Source organism: Portunus trituberculatus, chromosome 41, assembly GCF_017591435.1.
Source record: "Portunus trituberculatus isolate SZX2019 chromosome 41, ASM1759143v1, whole genome shotgun sequence".
NCBI lineage: Eukaryota > Metazoa > Arthropoda > Malacostraca > Decapoda > Portunidae > Portunus > Portunus trituberculatus.
The window spans coordinates 38623521-38640861 of record NC_059295.1 but is presented as its reverse complement, the minus strand read 5'-3'; the positions used below and the strand labels follow the sequence as shown (position 1 = coordinate 38640861).

At 37.3% G+C, this 17341-nt stretch overlaps 1 protein-coding gene across 2 annotated transcripts in view; it reads right to left on the bottom strand.

The window, feature by feature from the left end:
• Positions 1-17341, bottom strand: part of LOC123516937 (diacylglycerol kinase epsilon-like) — a 56352-nt gene that overhangs the window by 29491 nt on the left and 9520 nt on the right. For both annotated transcript variants that reach the window (XM_045276726.1, XM_045276725.1), the window contains exons 4-8: positions 17026-17156; positions 15352-15493; positions 14760-14980; positions 3932-4112; positions 1739-1866 (exon numbers count right to left, since the gene is read on the bottom strand). In XM_045276726.1, coding sequence (XP_045132661.1) covers positions 1739-1866; positions 3932-4112; positions 14760-14980; positions 15352-15493; positions 17026-17156 — 803 coding nt within the window. The remainder of the gene's footprint in view (positions 1-1738; positions 1867-3931; positions 4113-14759; positions 14981-15351; positions 15494-17025; positions 17157-17341) is intronic.

Sequence of the window (17341 nt, the reverse complement as noted above, 5' to 3'; positions counted from 1 at the left end):
ACTATGTATAAATTGGTGAACAAGATTGAGATACTGGACAGGGAATTGATAAAGGTGACCGCAAGTAATTACCTCCGAGGACATGGAAAAAAACTAATAAAGGACATCTGTCTAAATGACGTGAGAAAGTACAGTTTCCCACATCGTAGTATTGATAAGTGGAATAAACTGAGCAGTGATGTCGTTGACGTGGTGTGTGTCAATCAGATGAAAGAGAGATATGACAGGAGTGGACAAGGAGACAGGACACAGAGAGCTTAGCTCGGGTCCTGTAATACACAAATAGGTAAATACAAATAGGTAAATACACACACATTCTGAGGTCACGGGGAGGGACAGGGCATGGACCAGGAGGGAAGGGTCAAGTGGGTGGAGCTTTAAGGCTTAGTTTTTGAGGGAGTTTAACCAATCCAAGGGAACCTGAAGCCTTCACCTGGTGTGGATCTGCCAAATATTGCTACTGGAAAATATATGGGCTAAGATGGCAAAGGAGTTTACTGGTCGCATCTGTACATGTATGACAATGTGGAATATCAGGTCAAGCAATGTTGCCACTTGACCTGAGGTGGGATTTTCCTTGGGGGAAGGGGGGAATCAGGTCCCCATGCAGGCATGCATGGGGACTCACTTTTCATCTGGTTGCCACAATGGAAGGACACACTGACACTTCCCAGTCTTATTGTGTGTTGTACAGCCAGACCAAGGAAAAAGCCTCCATCCAATGATCTTCAATACATAAGTGGAGCTTGGGGCAATAACTGAAATAAAATGCTGTTTCATCTTATGTTTCTTTTCACCACTGATTATGTTAAACTGAGTATCTTAAGAGGACATAACAGTAAACATTATGTAAATTACCAGTCTCATTTTCACATTTACAACCAGCACCTTTACTGTACTTAATTTACTTATGACATAATCACTTGTAGAAATCTTCATGTCTCTTGTGTCCCCTCCCCCCTTTTTTTTTTTTTGCGAAGTCATGCATTAAATTCAATAGAGAACTGTTATTCCATTTTCCTTGAATTAATGAGATGTGGCAACATTACACAGATTACTGGCCTAACCCTGTGGGTCAGTACAACTTTGTTTTACTATTGCCTAATAATGTCCTACCCTGGTTGGTGCACTACCCACTAAGGGCGTTTTATGGCAGGTTTATGTGCTACGTACACAATTCCTTATTTGTTGAAACTAGACATGTTCATTCTCAATCATCTGACAGCCATGCACAATAACGATGAATTCACTAACAAGTTATGTTAGTTTTGTATGAAAATAAATAGCAGTGACTAACACTGACATTCAACATACCTCAGTTATAGTTGAAAACACACTGTCTAGTTCTCTTTGGTGCACACACAACGGTGGAAAGGTATTGGCAGAAAATTTTGAATTTTGCCAAAAAATTTTAACTTTGCCTCGTCATTTCCACTCCCTGTGTATGTGTTATGGGACTTAACACATAGACCCGCCTGGTGCACAGACCCTCCAGTAATCTAGTCTATACATTCTTGGATGCAAGCTCCATGAAATAATATACAAAGCAAAAAACCTGAAAGTAAGAAAATCTCTATATTACACATTTAATTCTTAATGCAATCTTCCATAACATAGAAAGAAATTGTGCAAACTGAATAAAACTTGACAAGACTTTATCACAGAAATGTCTTCTCCCACTCTAACTTCCTATCTCATCTCTTTATGTCTTCTTCCCTGTCATCCCTGGCTTCCTCACCTTGTTGATGAAGCGGTTGCTGCAGATGTAAAATGGTGACTGGCGGGCACGGTGGAAGTTAAGGGTGACAAGCGCATCCACACCAACACTCAGGTAATTGTACATATAGACCTCACGTGTTGCAATGTCTGAGGAGGGCAGCCACAGTGAGTGAATGATGAATAGTGTGAGTGTGAATGTGAGTGTATGTGTATATGTGTATGTATGTATGTTTATGTGTGTGTGTGTGTGTGTGTGTGTGTGTGTGTGTGTGTGTGTGTGTGTGTGTGTGTGTGTGTGTGTGTGTGTGTGTGTGTGTGTGTGTAATTCACTGTTTGATCTGCTGCAGTCTCTGACGAGACAGCCAGATGTTACCCTACAGAACGAGCTCAGAGCTCATTATTTCCGATCTTCGGATAGGCCTGAGACCAGGCACACACCACACACCGGGACAACAAGGTCACAACTCCTCGATTTACATCCTGCACCTACTCACTGCTAGGTGAACAGGGCTACGTGAAAGGAGACACACCCAAATATCTCTACCCGGCCGGGGAATCGAACCCCGGTCCTCTGGCTTGTGAAGCCAGCGCTCTAACCACTGAGCTAACAGGCCGTGTGTGTGTGTGTGTGTGTGTGTAATTCACTGTTTGATCTGCTGCAGTCTCTGACGAGACAGCCAGACGTTACCCTACAGAACGAGCTCAGAGCTCATTATTTCCGATCTTGGGATAGGTCTGAGACCAGGCACACACCACACACCGGGACAACAAGGTCACAACTCCTCGATTTACATCCCGTACCTACTCACTGCTAGGTGAACAGGGGCTACACGTGAAAGGAGACACACCCAAATATCTCCACCCGGCCGGGGAATCAAACCCCGGTCATCTGGCTTGTGAAGCCCAGCGCTCTAACCACTGAGCTACCGGGCCGTGTGTGTGTGTGTGTGTGTGTGTGTGTGTGTGTGTGTGTGTGTGTGTGTGTGTGTGTGTGTGTGTGTGTGTGTGGCAGACATTGATAAAAAGGCCTATTTCATTTCAGTACTGTTTTGCTTCTTTTGCAATGAGAACATTCTAATGCTTTGCAATCTTTGCTTTCCACTATAAAACATGAGAGAAAAGAAGGCAAATCCTAACAAGCCCAGGAATTTCTGTAAAAGCAAAAAAGGTTATGCAGAATATTTTGCAAGCACAAGACACTGTGTACTTGCAAGTAAACTTAATTGTATTAATGTGAACTATATAAACAAAAAAAACTAATGGCTTTTGTGGAAGCATAAGACATATATGTATAATCTTTCTAAAGAAATAATAATATAAAAAACAAGAAGAATGGATTAAAAAGAAATGCTTATTTGTGAATGAGTTATCTCAACAAACACTGTATGCATTTTTGGGAAAAAAAAAGGTCACTTACTCAAAACACCTCAAACCCGAAGAAAACCAAATCCTTACGGATATTACTTCACATCATAATTACTCATTCTACTGAAGCAATGTTAAAGACACTATAATTATATAACAAAGAAAAAAAAACAAGAATGATAATGGTGTTTATATATCTCTTAAAATATAACTTCATTGGCTTACACAAAAATATGAGTTTCTGCCACTATACATGCAGTCTAGTATATGGTAGTGTAGTAGGAAACTGGAAACTGGAAAATAAGAGTGCAAGTGTTTTGCAAATATTGAAGAATGGGAATAAGCAAAGGTAGGTGGCCAAAGCAAAGAATTAATAGCTAAAGCTATTGCTTTACTGGAAAAAAAAGAAAAAATCTTACACTAATAGTTCAGTGAGCAGCAGTGAGGTGACAAAAGTTAACCTATGCAAACATGATACTACCAACATTTCAAAGTGTCAATCAAATGATTATTAACTTTAAAAAATTTTCTTAATCACTAACCTTATAAACAAAATCACTATAAATAAATACATTTGATGTAATTTATATTTTCTACAAAACATGGTATATGCATGAAATATACTGACATAGCTAGTCTTGGAGGAGGATTCAGCCAAATAAAAGGAAAAACAGCAAAGTGAAAAGGAGAGAGAGAGAGAGAGAGAGAGAGAGAGAGAGAGAGAGAGAGAGAGAGAGAGAGAGAGAGAGAGAGAGAGAGAGAGAGAGAGAGAGAGAGAGAGAGAGAGAGAGAGAGAGAGAGAGAGAGCGCAAATATCCCATAATCAGCCATGCCCACTTGCACCCACTGAGGCTCCTGGCAGGGGTGAAATGGACTCGCCAGCGGTCAAGCAGAGTGGGCCGAGCAGTGGCAAGCTGCTGCAAATACTCCACCACATCAGCGTCCCAGGACTGGCCTTCACCAAAACCCAGGACACGAGAGAGATCATTGCCTGTGCCCAGTGGGAGGACAGCAACCAGTGGATCCTTCTGCATGAGACATATAAAAGAGACAATAAAATTGATAATACAAAATTATGTTCATAGACTAGTTTTACTTCAAGTATATGTAAATCTGATTTTGCATGCATATGTGTATTTACCTAGTTGTATTTACCTAGTTGTAGTTTTACAGGGCCTGGGCTTTATGCTCGTGTGGTCCCGTCTCCATATCTACACTTATCCAATTTTTCTTTAAAACTATGTACACTCTTTGCTGATACCACTTCCTCACTCAAACTGTTCCAAGTCTCAACACATCTTTGCAGGAAACTAAATTTTTTAACATCTCTCAGACATCGTCCCTTCCTTAGTTTCTTACTATGCGATCTTGTGCTTCTAAAGTCATATTCTTCTCTCAGGATCAGTTTCTCATTATCCACTTCATCCATTCCGTTAATCAATTTATAAACTTGTATCAGATCCCTCTCTCTTCTCTGCTCCAAGGTTGGTAGATCCATTGCCTTTAGTCTCTCCTCATATGCCATCCCTTTAAATTCTGGAACCATTCTTGTAGCCATTTTTGTAGTCTCTCTAATTTTCTTATGTGTTTCTTTTTATGGGGAGTCCACACAACTCCTGCATATTCCAATCTAGGTCTTATTTTAGTACTTATCAATTTCTTCATCATTTCCTTGTCCATATAGTGAAATGCTACTCCAATATTCCTTAGCAAATTATACGTCTCTCTGAAAATTCTATCAATATGGCTAACCGGTTGATTATTTTCTTCCATTGTCACTCCCAAGTCCTTTTCCTTTTTTACTTTTTCTAGTTCTACTCCATCTCCCATCTTATAGATTCCCACTGGTCGTCTTTCACTTTTTCCCATTTCCATGACATGGCTTTTGTCCACATTGAATTCCATCTCCCATTTTTTGCTCCATTTCCAGATCTTGTTTAAGTCTTCCTGTAGTATTTCACAATCCTCTTTTGTTTAATGACTCTGCACAGTTTCGCATCGTCCACAAACAGATTTATGTAGCTGTTCACTCCCTCTGGCATGTCATTTATATATACGAGAAAAAGTATTGGTGCCAATACTGACCCCTGTGGCACTCCGCTGTCTACTGTTCTCCACTTGGACTTCATATCTTTAACTATCGTCCTTATTTCTCTCCCCCTTAAGTAATTCTTCATCCATCTCAATGTGCTTCCTTTTAAGCCACCCTTCTCCTCTAACTTCCATAGTAATCTTTCATGTGGCACTTTATCAAAAGCCTTTTTTAGATCTAAATAAATACAGTCAACCCATCCTCTCTCTCTTGTACTTTATCAACTATTCTAGAGTAGAAACTCAATAAATTTGTCACACATGACCGACCTTTTCTAAAACCAAATTGGCTATTTGATAATATTTTGTTGTCTTCAAGAAACTCGATCCATTGCTTCTTTATTACTTTTTCACACATCTTGCATATTACACTAGTTAGTGATACCGGCCTGTAATTTAAAGGTTCTTCCTTCCTTCCGCTCTTATATATGGGAACCACCTCAGCTCTTTTCCACTCCACTGGCACTGTTCCATTTTCTATTGAGCATTTTATGATGTTGTATATTGGACTTGCTAGTTCTTCCCTACATTCTTTCAGTATTCTGCCTGAGACTTCATCCGGTCCCATTGCCTTTTCCTCATCCAATTCCGTCATCAACTTTTTATTTCAAGCTTGGTTACTTTAATCTCTTTCATATAGACAGTCTCTCTATTACCCTGTGGTCTTTCAAATTTGGATTCCTTAGTAAAGACCTCATGAAATTTACTATTTAACAGTTCTGCCATACTTTTGGGTCTTCCACCATTCCGTTTCTCCTTTTAACCTTTCTATTGTTTCTTTTTGTCTTATTTTTCCATTTATGAATCTGTAGAACAATTTTGGTTGTTCCTTACATTTTTCGACAATGTCCTTTTCATAGTTCTTTTCTTCTTCCTTTCTCACCTTAGCATATTCATTTCTTGCTGTTTTGAAGTTTTCCTTATTTTCTGGATTTCTGTTTCTTCTCCACCTTTTCCATGCTCCATCTCGTTTCTCCTTTGCCCTAGCACATCTTGCATTAAACCAATCTTTCTTTCCTTCTTCTTTAGGTCTATATTTCGGAACATATTCCCTGACCCCAGTTTTGTATATTTCCAAAAATAAGTTATATTTCTCTTGAACCGTTAATGAGTTTTCCATCTCCTCCCAGTTTACGTTTTAAAATAGTTCTTGAGATTCTCAATATCAGCCTTTCTGTAATTTAATCGGTCTCCTTTGTATGATTCATCTCTATCTTCCTTTCCTTCTTCTATATCCATCTCTAATATTACATGGTCACTCTTTCCCAATGGGCACTTGTATCTTATATCATCGTTAATTGGTATATCCCTTGTAAAAACTAGGTCTAATCTTGCCGGCTCATCGTTTCCTCTGAATCTTGTGTTTTCCTTTACTCTTTGGACCATCAAATTATCTATCATTAGGTTCAGGAATCTATCTCCCAGGCATCTTCCCCATACCACTTTCATAATTTTCCCAGTCTACCTCCTTACAGTTGAAATCTCCTACCAATATCACTTTTCTCCTTTCCTTAATGATTCTTGTAAGACTCCTTATTGTGTCATCTATCATGTCTCTATATTCTTGGTTAGTCCATGAGTTTGTTTTTGGTGGCACATATGTTCCAATGATTGTTAACTCCTTTTGTTAATATGCATCTTAACATACAGTATTTCTGATTTTCCTTCCCAAACTCCACTTGATTTACCACTATCTCCTTCCTTAACATCATCATGACTCCTCCTCCTCCTTTACCCACTCTCTCTCCTCCATATATTATACCTTTTATCTATGTCTATTTTTATTGCCTCATTTAACTTTGTTTCCACCAGGCATACAATATCTGGTTCTTCTTTCTTTATGTAATCTCTTAATTCTAATTTACTAGATAAAATCCCATCTATGTTTGTATACATCATTTTTAATCTCTTGTTCTTATCATTTTTAGTTAAACTTGCTCCATTCTTTTCTCTTCTTTCTCTTTTATATACCATTTCCTTATCCTGTCTCCTATAATTCTCCAAAAAAATGCCTTCTTCTCCTCCTCTGACCTTTCATTATTTTTTCTCTTGCTTCTGCCACCAGTTCATTGTGTCTCTTCCTTTCCTCCTCGTTTCTATTTTTCTTTATATATATATATATATATATATATATATATATATATATATATATATATATATATATATATATATATATCTTTGCAACCTTCTGTTTCTCTGAGTTTTGTTTTTCTATATAGTACTTCTGCTGCTGCTTGTGATTTTAGTAATATCTTAATTGGTCTCACTGTTCCTTCTTGATATGGTCCCATTCTATGGATTTCTTCTACTTCCTCTTCTAAGTTCTGTCTATCCTCATCATTCAGATGTTTTAGTAGGTCTTTTACTGATTTCATTTCGTCTTTTTCCCTTCTTGGTCTATATTTAACATTTTTTCTTTCAGTCCAAAAATAATTACACTCTTCTTTTTTCCGCAATTTCTCTTACTAAATTTTCTTTCTTCTTGAGGACTCCTATCATTTTGCTTGTCATATTTTCATCTCTTTCTTTTAACTGTTCTTGAAATACTTCTTGAAATGATTCCTTGTCTTTCTTATCTTGGATTCTCCATGCTTGTACTTCTTTTTTAATCATATCTTGTACTCTTTTTTCTTCTTTGTTAACTAGATCTTTTAGCTTTTCTTTTTCTTTCTCGGCTTTACCGAGTCCTTCTTCCATCAATTTCTTATAGTTCGCTATTTGGACTTTTAATTCTTCATTTTCGGTTCTTAGCCTAGTTTCGTTTTCTTCCACTCTTATTATCCTTTCTTTCAATTTCTGGAGCTCTTTATCCTGTTCTTCATTCTCTTTCATTCCCATACTCTCCTTTATCAATTTATCTAATTTACGTTCGATAGTTAAGACTCTATCAAATAGTGAAGTTTGCGCCGTATCAAAGCCTTCAAATTCTCTTTCTCCCTCACCAACATTGTCATCATCAGCTTTCATTCTTTCCCTTGTCACATACCTGCATTTAGATGGAATCTCTTTCTCACTCATTATTATTTAACACTGTATTCATGAAAAAAAAATGAGTCCACACTTATCGCCCAGGCCACTGTAAACCCAAACAAAGGTAGTGAAGATCAGCTGATTGTCGGGAGCGACGGTATCGCGTCCTTCCTCTGCTGCGTCTCGTGTGTGTGTGTGTGTGTGTGTGTGTGTGTGTGTGTGTGTGTGTGTGTGTGTGTGTGTGTGTGTGTGTGTGTGTGTGTGTGTGTGTGTGTGTGTGTGTGTATTTACCTAGTTGTATTTACCTAGTTGTAGTTTTACAGGGCCTGGGCTTTATGCTCGTGTGGCCCCATCTCCATATCTACACTTATCCAATCTTACTTTAAAAGTATGCACACTTGTTGCAGACACTACTTCTTCATTCAAACTGTTCCACGTCTGTATACATCTTTGCGGGAAACTATATTTTTTAACAACTCTCAGACATCTTCCCTTTCTCAGCTTTCTACTATGCAATCTTGTGCTTCGAATGTCATATTCTTCTCTCAGGATCAGTTTCTCATTATCCACTTGGTCCATTCCGTTGATCAATTTATAAACTTGTATCAGATCCCCTCTCCCTTCTTTGATCTTGGGTTGGTAGATCCATAGCCTTTAGTCTCTCCTCATATGTCATCCCTTCAAATTCTGGAACCATTCTTGTAGCCAATTTTCGTAGTTTCTCCAACTTCCTTATGTGTTTCTTTTTATGAGGGGTCCACACTACTCCTGCATATTCCAATCTGGGTCTTATTACAGTATTTATCAATTTCTTCATCATTTCTTTGTCCATGTAGTGAAATGCTACTCTAATATTCCTTAGCAAATTATGTCTCTCTAAAAATTCTATCAATATGGCTTACCGGTTGATTGTTTTCTTCCATCGTCACTCCTAAGTCCTTTTCCTTTTTTACTTTCTCCAGTTCTACTCCATGTCCCATCTTATAGATTCGCACGGGTTGTCTTTCACTTTCCCATTTCCATGACATGGCTTTTGTCCATATATATATATATATATATATATATATATATATATATATATATATATATATATATATATATATATATATATATATATATATATATATATATATATATATATATATATATATATATATATATATATATATATATATATATATATATATATATATATATATATATATATATATATATATATATATATATATATATATATATATATATATATATATATATATATATATATATATATATATATATATATATATATATATATATATATATATATATATATATATATATATATATATATATATATATATATATATATATATATATATATATATATATATATATATATATATATATATACAGTGGAAATTCAATACTCGAACGCAAAAATTTGATTTAATATTCGAAAAAATACCTAATAGTCGAACGTCCACACCAGTAGTTGTAAACAAAGGTTCCCTGGCGTCCCCCTTCCCCCTCCACCAATTGTGACTTGTGCTGCCGCAATCATCAGAATAACATTCTCCTGCATTCTTTCTGTAGTTTTTCATTTATAAAACTTACATTAACACCAAAGGCTTATTATTATTGGTAAAAATATCTGGTAATCAAACAGTTGCAAATTTGGTCGTATACAAAGCTCTGTCATCTCTCTTCTTGCAGCTGCCAATGTACCGTTTTGATGTCGTATTACTGGTAATACCTGTTACCGTAATATCAGTATACTAGATGGTGGTGTGCATCACTAATCCTACCGAAGTCTCAAGATAAACAACAATCTTCTGCATTCTGTTGGTAGTTTTGCATTTAGAAACTTATGATGACACCAGAGAGGCTTAGTAGTGATGAAAATAAGGAATCTGGTGAGAGTGCAAGTGTTAGTGAGCCACAGCACTCCATTAGTGTATTCACAGGAATCACACCAGGAGAAAAGTTACATAAGACATTTTCATGGATGGTGACTCATCCTTCAGTGACCTCCCTCCTCCTCCCCATCCTTCTCCCCTCCTCTTCTAAGTTATCCATCACCAGCCTTCACTTATGGTATGTACAAAACAAAATTGTAAGACAAATAAATTTAAATTTTTGTAAACTTGAGGTTTTGATAAGATTGGAACGAATTACCAGATTTATAGGTATCAGTAGTCAAACTTTTTAATACTCAAACAGCCATTTGGAACGAACTAAGTTTGAGTATTGAGTCTCCACTGTGTGTGTGTGTGTGTGTATATATATATATATATATATATATATATATATATATATATATATATATATATATATATATATATATACAGTAAAGTCTCGGTTTACATTAGAGTTACGTTCCTGAAACGTGACGTACGTCGATTTTGTACGTAACTCAAGTTTCCGTACATTTCAAAGCATATTATGGAATTTTCAACCAATCATTGTTTATGGTCATTCAGGTAAGTTAAAGGTTATATTGTTATATTATTTACAAGTACAGGCAACCCCTGTTTAACGAAGGTTCACACAACGAAATTTCGCTATAACGAAGGTTTCATTTTACTACCATCTGCTCGTTTAACGAACACCAAACTCGCTTTAACGAAGTTTTATCCAGGTAATTTTTTTTCCAAATTTGAAAGCCCCACTGTATCATGCAAGCTGACAGGCTTTTGAATACATCAGGAGCTGCTGGTACTAAGGCCTGCCTCAGGAGAAATCCTGAGACACCTGTAGAATAAAGATCAAGATCAAGCCTCTCGTGGACAACACAGGCTCTGCCGATACAAAGGCCTGACTCAGAAGAAATTCTGTGTCACCTGTAGCATCATGATCAAGATCACACGCACCACTCACTCCCCAGTCAAAACATAACAGCGTCACCAGCAGCTCATCTTCCTTAGTTCAACTTACCACCAAAACGCCCTGCAATGTGGCCTAACGTTCCTAAGAAGATCAGGAAGTGTCTTACTCTCGAAGTGAAGCTGGGTATTATTCACAGACAAGAGAAAGGCCAGAAAACTAATAACATTGCTTCCCACCATAGCTTGACTCCATCTACTGTCTACTATTTTCAAGTCAAGAGACTCTATTAAGAAGGCTAGTGAGACCTCATCTTCCTTGCAAGCTAAAAGAACCACCAGAACTCGTGACTCTACACTAGATAAAATGGAAAGCCTTGTGGAAATGTGGTACATAAGTTTTGTATGCGGTACCATGATGCGCTTTTTGTTTACATTCCACAGGTTGCCGGTTAGTGTATTTCCGTTTCACTCTCCCTCCTTCATAAAGTTAAGATCATCAACATTATAAAGTTATGTACATACATACATTAGTGTACATTATAATGACTTAAATTAAACTACCTAAATGTTTAACTTCATAATTTTTACTTTCATTAAACCTTTTACTGTACTATGATGCACTCTCACTTTGCTTACTCTCAATGGAAGTTCAAATCAGGGGTTAAACTTGTTATAATCGGTTCGCTTAACGAAGTTTCGCTTAACGAAGTGTTTTTTAGGAACGTAACCCCTTCGTTAAACGGGGGTTGCCTGTATGTAGGAATATGAAACACAAGCTTGTTTTTGTTGTTGATTAGGGCCACGAACGCGAAGGACTGCAGGTTGCAGAGATGGGTGGACCCCTGAGGCCGCCAGAAGGGTGGGCAGGTCGAATGCTGTGACGCCCAGGGTGGACAGCTGGGAGCGTAGTGCAGTGCGGTGGGAGTAGAAGCGTGGGCAGCAGGGCAGGAAATGCAATAGGAAAGGGCAATAGGGATCAGCAGACAGGCGCAGACGGTGCAAGTGAGCTGCGAGTGTCGTGTTGCCCAGGCGAGACTCCGGAGTTGCTATTGTTGTGATGGGTGTGCGAGCCCTCAAGGTCGTCAACCTCCCCGTTGTCATGGTAACGGGCTTCCCATTTTCTTCTTCCCTCCTTCACACACAGCTGCTGCCTCCCTTCTCATGTTTTTTTAATTATGTCCTCTTTTTCTTGTAGCGTAATGGTTTTCCTTTTCTTAGCATCACTGCTGTCACTAAGAAGTTTTCTCTTTGGTGCCATTGAGCAAGATACTAAGAACTTGATTCAGTAAACGCAGAAGTAGGATAACACTCTTGCCAGGGGCGACGGTGTGGTGGAACTGAGGCAGGGTATTATTGTATTCAAGCGTGAGGCGGGCGGTGTGGCGGGCAACCACCAACAATAACAATAAATCCCGCACTTTACGATTTATAAATTTTCAATTTTTCTAATCTTAAATTGCCTTATAGTGGACTGACGTAACTACGAGTTTACTGTATATATGTATATATATATATATATATATATATATATATATATATATATATATATATATATATATATATATATATATATATATATATATATATATATATATATATATATATATATATATATATATATATATATATATATATATATATATATATATATATATATATATATATATATATATATATATATATATATATATATATATATATATATATATATATATATATATATATATATAGCTTGAATAGTTTTCTCATCAGTGCGCTTTCCACCTATGTATATTAAGCTGTGATGCGCAAGAAAATAAGTGCAATATCAGTGCGGAAAGTGGGAAAAAGCAAACAAGGCAGTACCAAACACCTGCTACCTATGACAACTGAGAGTGGCCTGAGCATTGTCTTTCGACAGCATGAGGGTGGAGAGGGGTCTACCTCGCTGTCAGACATACAATACCTCTCTCACCCTTCTTGATTTTGTAGCAACAGAAGAAATACAGTCATCTTATGAAGTCTCCACTCTGCTCCCTAGACGCGGTGACTTTTCACAGACACTATATATATATATATATATATATATATATATATATATATATATATATATATATATATATATATATATATATATATATATATATATATATATATATATATATATATATATATATATATATATATATATATATATATATATATATATATATATATATATATATATATATATATATATATATATATATATATATATATATATATATATATATATATATATATATATATATATACCAAATCAAGTTGGATAGATCACCAGCTTATATTCCTACTAGCTAACCCCTTATGGGCCCTATATACACTCAGGCAGCCACCTGAACAAAACAGGACTGTTTGGGCAAAATTGAACATGTTTTGTGTGTCTTTTAGTTTTATGTGTTTGTTTTGTGTGTCTTCTAGTTTCATGTGTTTGTGCATTTTGTGTGCTTTTTAGTTTCATGTCTCTGGAAAATCAAATACAAAAAGAACATTCAGATAAAAGTAAAAAAAAAAAATACATATATACAGCATATGAATTGCTTTCATATGATTTAAAGCTGTCATCATGTCATGAAGTGATATAACCTTGAACATGCATGTGTCTTGCTTTTTGATGAAAGAACTTACACGAGAAAGTAGCGTCAAATAGGTGTGTTTGTCAATCCTGAGATAATTAAATCAATCTTCTGACTGTAGTCTAAACTACTCCACAAAATTCATATGTGACAGTCCATCCCTTTCTGGTAGCCACTCCTTGGTTCATACTTTTATCTTCCTCCTCTTTTTGGTCTTTTTTTTAATAACTAGGTCACTGCAATAGCTAATGTCATAGACTAGGTCACCCTTGCCCATGGGAGAGGCCATCATTACTCCACAGAGTCTCACTAGAACTGAGCTGTGCCTTCACACTGCCTGAATAGTGTGTGGGTGGCACTCCAGCACTTGTCAGGCTAACTGTTCAGGTGGCCAGACAGACAACCTAAGTGTGAATTGGGGTCCCCTTTTGATCATCTTTGCCCCCATCCCTCCTTCTGATTTGTCATCTGTTGGTCTGTACCCCAATTGCCACACATCCCCCCCATCCCCCAGTATGACGTGTCCTGCTCCTTCTGCCAAGCAGTAGCAGCCATGCCTTTTGTTCATATGCATTTTCTTTAATGCATATATACACATCCTCCACTATTTTCCTTCTTTCTTTTCCAAACATTTATGGAGTGCCTCAGATGCTTTTCAATTTGGTAGGTGCCTGAATTCACCTATATGAACCACCAGCGAGTTGGAGGTCCTGTGGGCCTTCATGTCTCCTTTGTGTTCATAAAATTGCTTTACAATTTCTCTTGCAATTTCTCTGTAGTATGGCTCCAAGCAACCCCTGAACAGGCCCTCGTATACCATCCTGTTTTTGTTCCTATGATGGACTCCTACTCTCTTTCCCTTTACTATGTCAATAGTTTTTGTTCCTGTTGCTCTTGAGATCTGTATACCAGCTTTCTCAGGAACCTATCTAAAATGGTAAAATCATAAAACCAAACCCGCATGCTAAATAAGATCCCATGCAGAAGTTGCTCAAAGGCATACTACATAGAAATGGCCAGAAGAATGGTGAAGTTATTACATGAGCACAAAAGGAGACATGAAGGCCCACAGGACCTCTAACTCACTGGTGGTTCACACAGATGAATTCAGGCCCCTAGCAAATTGTGAAGCATCTGAGGCACTCCATAAATGTTTGGAAAAGTACAGAATAAAAATAATATAGAGATATGTAGTACATAAATACTTCATTACCTCAAATTTCATTTTGAGTATGGCGGTGAGCACCCAACAGACAGTGCCATCACCACCAGCAACCACAACGCGGCATGTGACATCAGGTGGGAGAAGATGGCACCACTCCAGGGCCTCCTCAGGGGGACAGCGGTTGAGGTCAATCACTTGTGCAGGGTTTAATACACTGCAGAAGGAAGACAGCACTGCATCTGCCTCACTGCTTCCTGACTTGGTGTTTCCTGCCATGGAATGGAGTGGCATGTGAAGATGTGGCATGATTGGCAGTGATAGTGGTAGTCCTTATGCTCAGAAAAATGCTGCTCACTAAATACAGAGGTACTTACTTGTCTTTGCATACTTTTTCATATTAGAGTTACAGATCAACACTTTTGTGAGCCTTGCTTTTGTTTAGTTTGTTTCTTCATTCCTTCTTATTACCCTGGGCCAGGACCCTTCTTACATAATGGAAAAAGCATGACGTCCCATCCTTTAAAATTAATGTAAAATTTCCTTACTATTGGTTCTGCAAACCTGATTCCAAATTGATCAAGCAAAACTAATGATTATAATAATATAGATGATAATATCAATCACCTGAGGCAACACTTACCCATTACAATGACCGGGCTCCATCCACTAATATTTGGTTTGAGCACCTCCTTGATATAAAGATGCTGCTTCATCCTTGAATACTTGAGGCGAATACAATTTGGTGGCACGATATATTGTCTTAGCTTGCCAAAGTCACAAACCTAGCAATTAGAAAAAAAGAGATAGATGTAATGCAGGTAATGCCTTGAAGAATCTTTTCCTCCACCTAGTTTAACATGGAGTTGAAATGTAATATGACGTGATTAATATTCGATATAAAACATACCTAGCTGTTTTTCATTTTCTATGACTATGATTTTATTTGTAGTATTTAAGGAAATTATTATAATACTATGCTAAGAAAGACACTTTTTAGTTTAAATCAAATTTGATACAAAATTTTGATGTTTTTGTTCCTCTCCCACATAAATGTCCTCTTCAATATGCTACCTCTAATCTTGAAAATGCAAAATATGTAATGTAAAAAGCATTCCTATATATTTATTTCAATCTTACTTTTGTTTTACTTTTCCATATGCAAAGTCAGGAACAAATGAGGCATTCAGAATAGTGGTGACATAAGCGCCAAAAATAAAAAAACAGAAAAACACAGTTAAAGTTTTGCAACATTCAGAAAGCAATAACTTTTACTGAGATGAGGTAGAAAGCTCTAGTTTTTTTGCAAAATGAAGCTCTATAACAGGGCTTTGCAACTATTGCAAGCAAAATGTAATTATGTTTTGAAGTTGCTCATTAACTGTTTTTTTCCAGGGGAGGGCCACCTGTATTTTCAGAACGAAAAATTAATAACAATATTAATATTAATAATAAACAATCTCCACCCTTAAAAATAATAAAAAAAATAAAAGTTACTGTGTAAAGCTCTTGTTGTGTGTGTGTGTGTGTGTGTGTGTGTGTGTGTGTGTGTGTGTGTGTGTGTGTGTGTGTGTGTGTGTGTGTGTGTGTGTGTGTGAGTGTGTGTGTGTGTGTGTGCATGAGGGGAGTGACAATGGCGGACTCTCATTGGCTGTCGTCAGTCACGTCACCACATCCCTGCCTCCCCATTGGTTGTTGAGCGGCCTGGGTGGAGATACCTTAGTGAAAAATTCACTGTGTGGTCACTTTAATGTGATGCTGATACAGTAGATTAATAATGCCTTCACTACAAAAGGAAATTTCACCCTTATTGCCATAATACTTCTGATGGCACAGATGCGAGCCAAACACAATAGGAAGAAGATAGTGCTATACCACAGCTTTCTGAGACACGCCAAGGTGAAAATGCAGGCCTCCCATTACCTGCCCAAGTACATACGTCATTACTGAGTGAGCGCAAGAGGATTTTTTTTGTCAACAGCCACACGGCCGTGCATACCCCTCCAAAGAATGGGAATTTTGACCATGCTGTGGGCCGAATTTTGATTTGGACGTTGCAGATTCAGAAAGCTGAAGACTAGACAAAGAAAATGCTATACAAACCTCAAAATCGGCCGGGATGGCGCTTATGTCACTACTACTTTGAACTCCTCAAATCAGCTTGCTCATCCTTATGCAGAAAAATAATATAAAAAAACTGTGAATTTCCAAGCCATCACCTTGAAAGCAAAGAATCCTCAATCAATGATTTTCTTTCATTTTCACTCATCTTCTACCTCCTAGATGGCCAAAGCATTCTGGTCAGTGACATTCTTACCTCATTCACATTCTGAACACAGGTATCATGGGCACACCAGCGACACCAACAGCACCACCAGTCATTCAGTTGTGGATCAGTGCCGCACTCCTCTTTGCACACCTCACACTGAGCATTGAGGGGCAGGTTGCCTGTCAAGGAATGGAATGAACATGTTTGCAAAAACAGTATAGTCTCTCTCTCTCTCTCTCTCTCTCTCTCTCTCTCTCTCTCTCTCTCTCTCTCTTTGTACAAGCAAATTCTGCTCTGTTTGTACAACACTAACTTTGAAAGTATTGAAAGAATTTTCTACTGTGTTCTTCATCATAAAAGACTT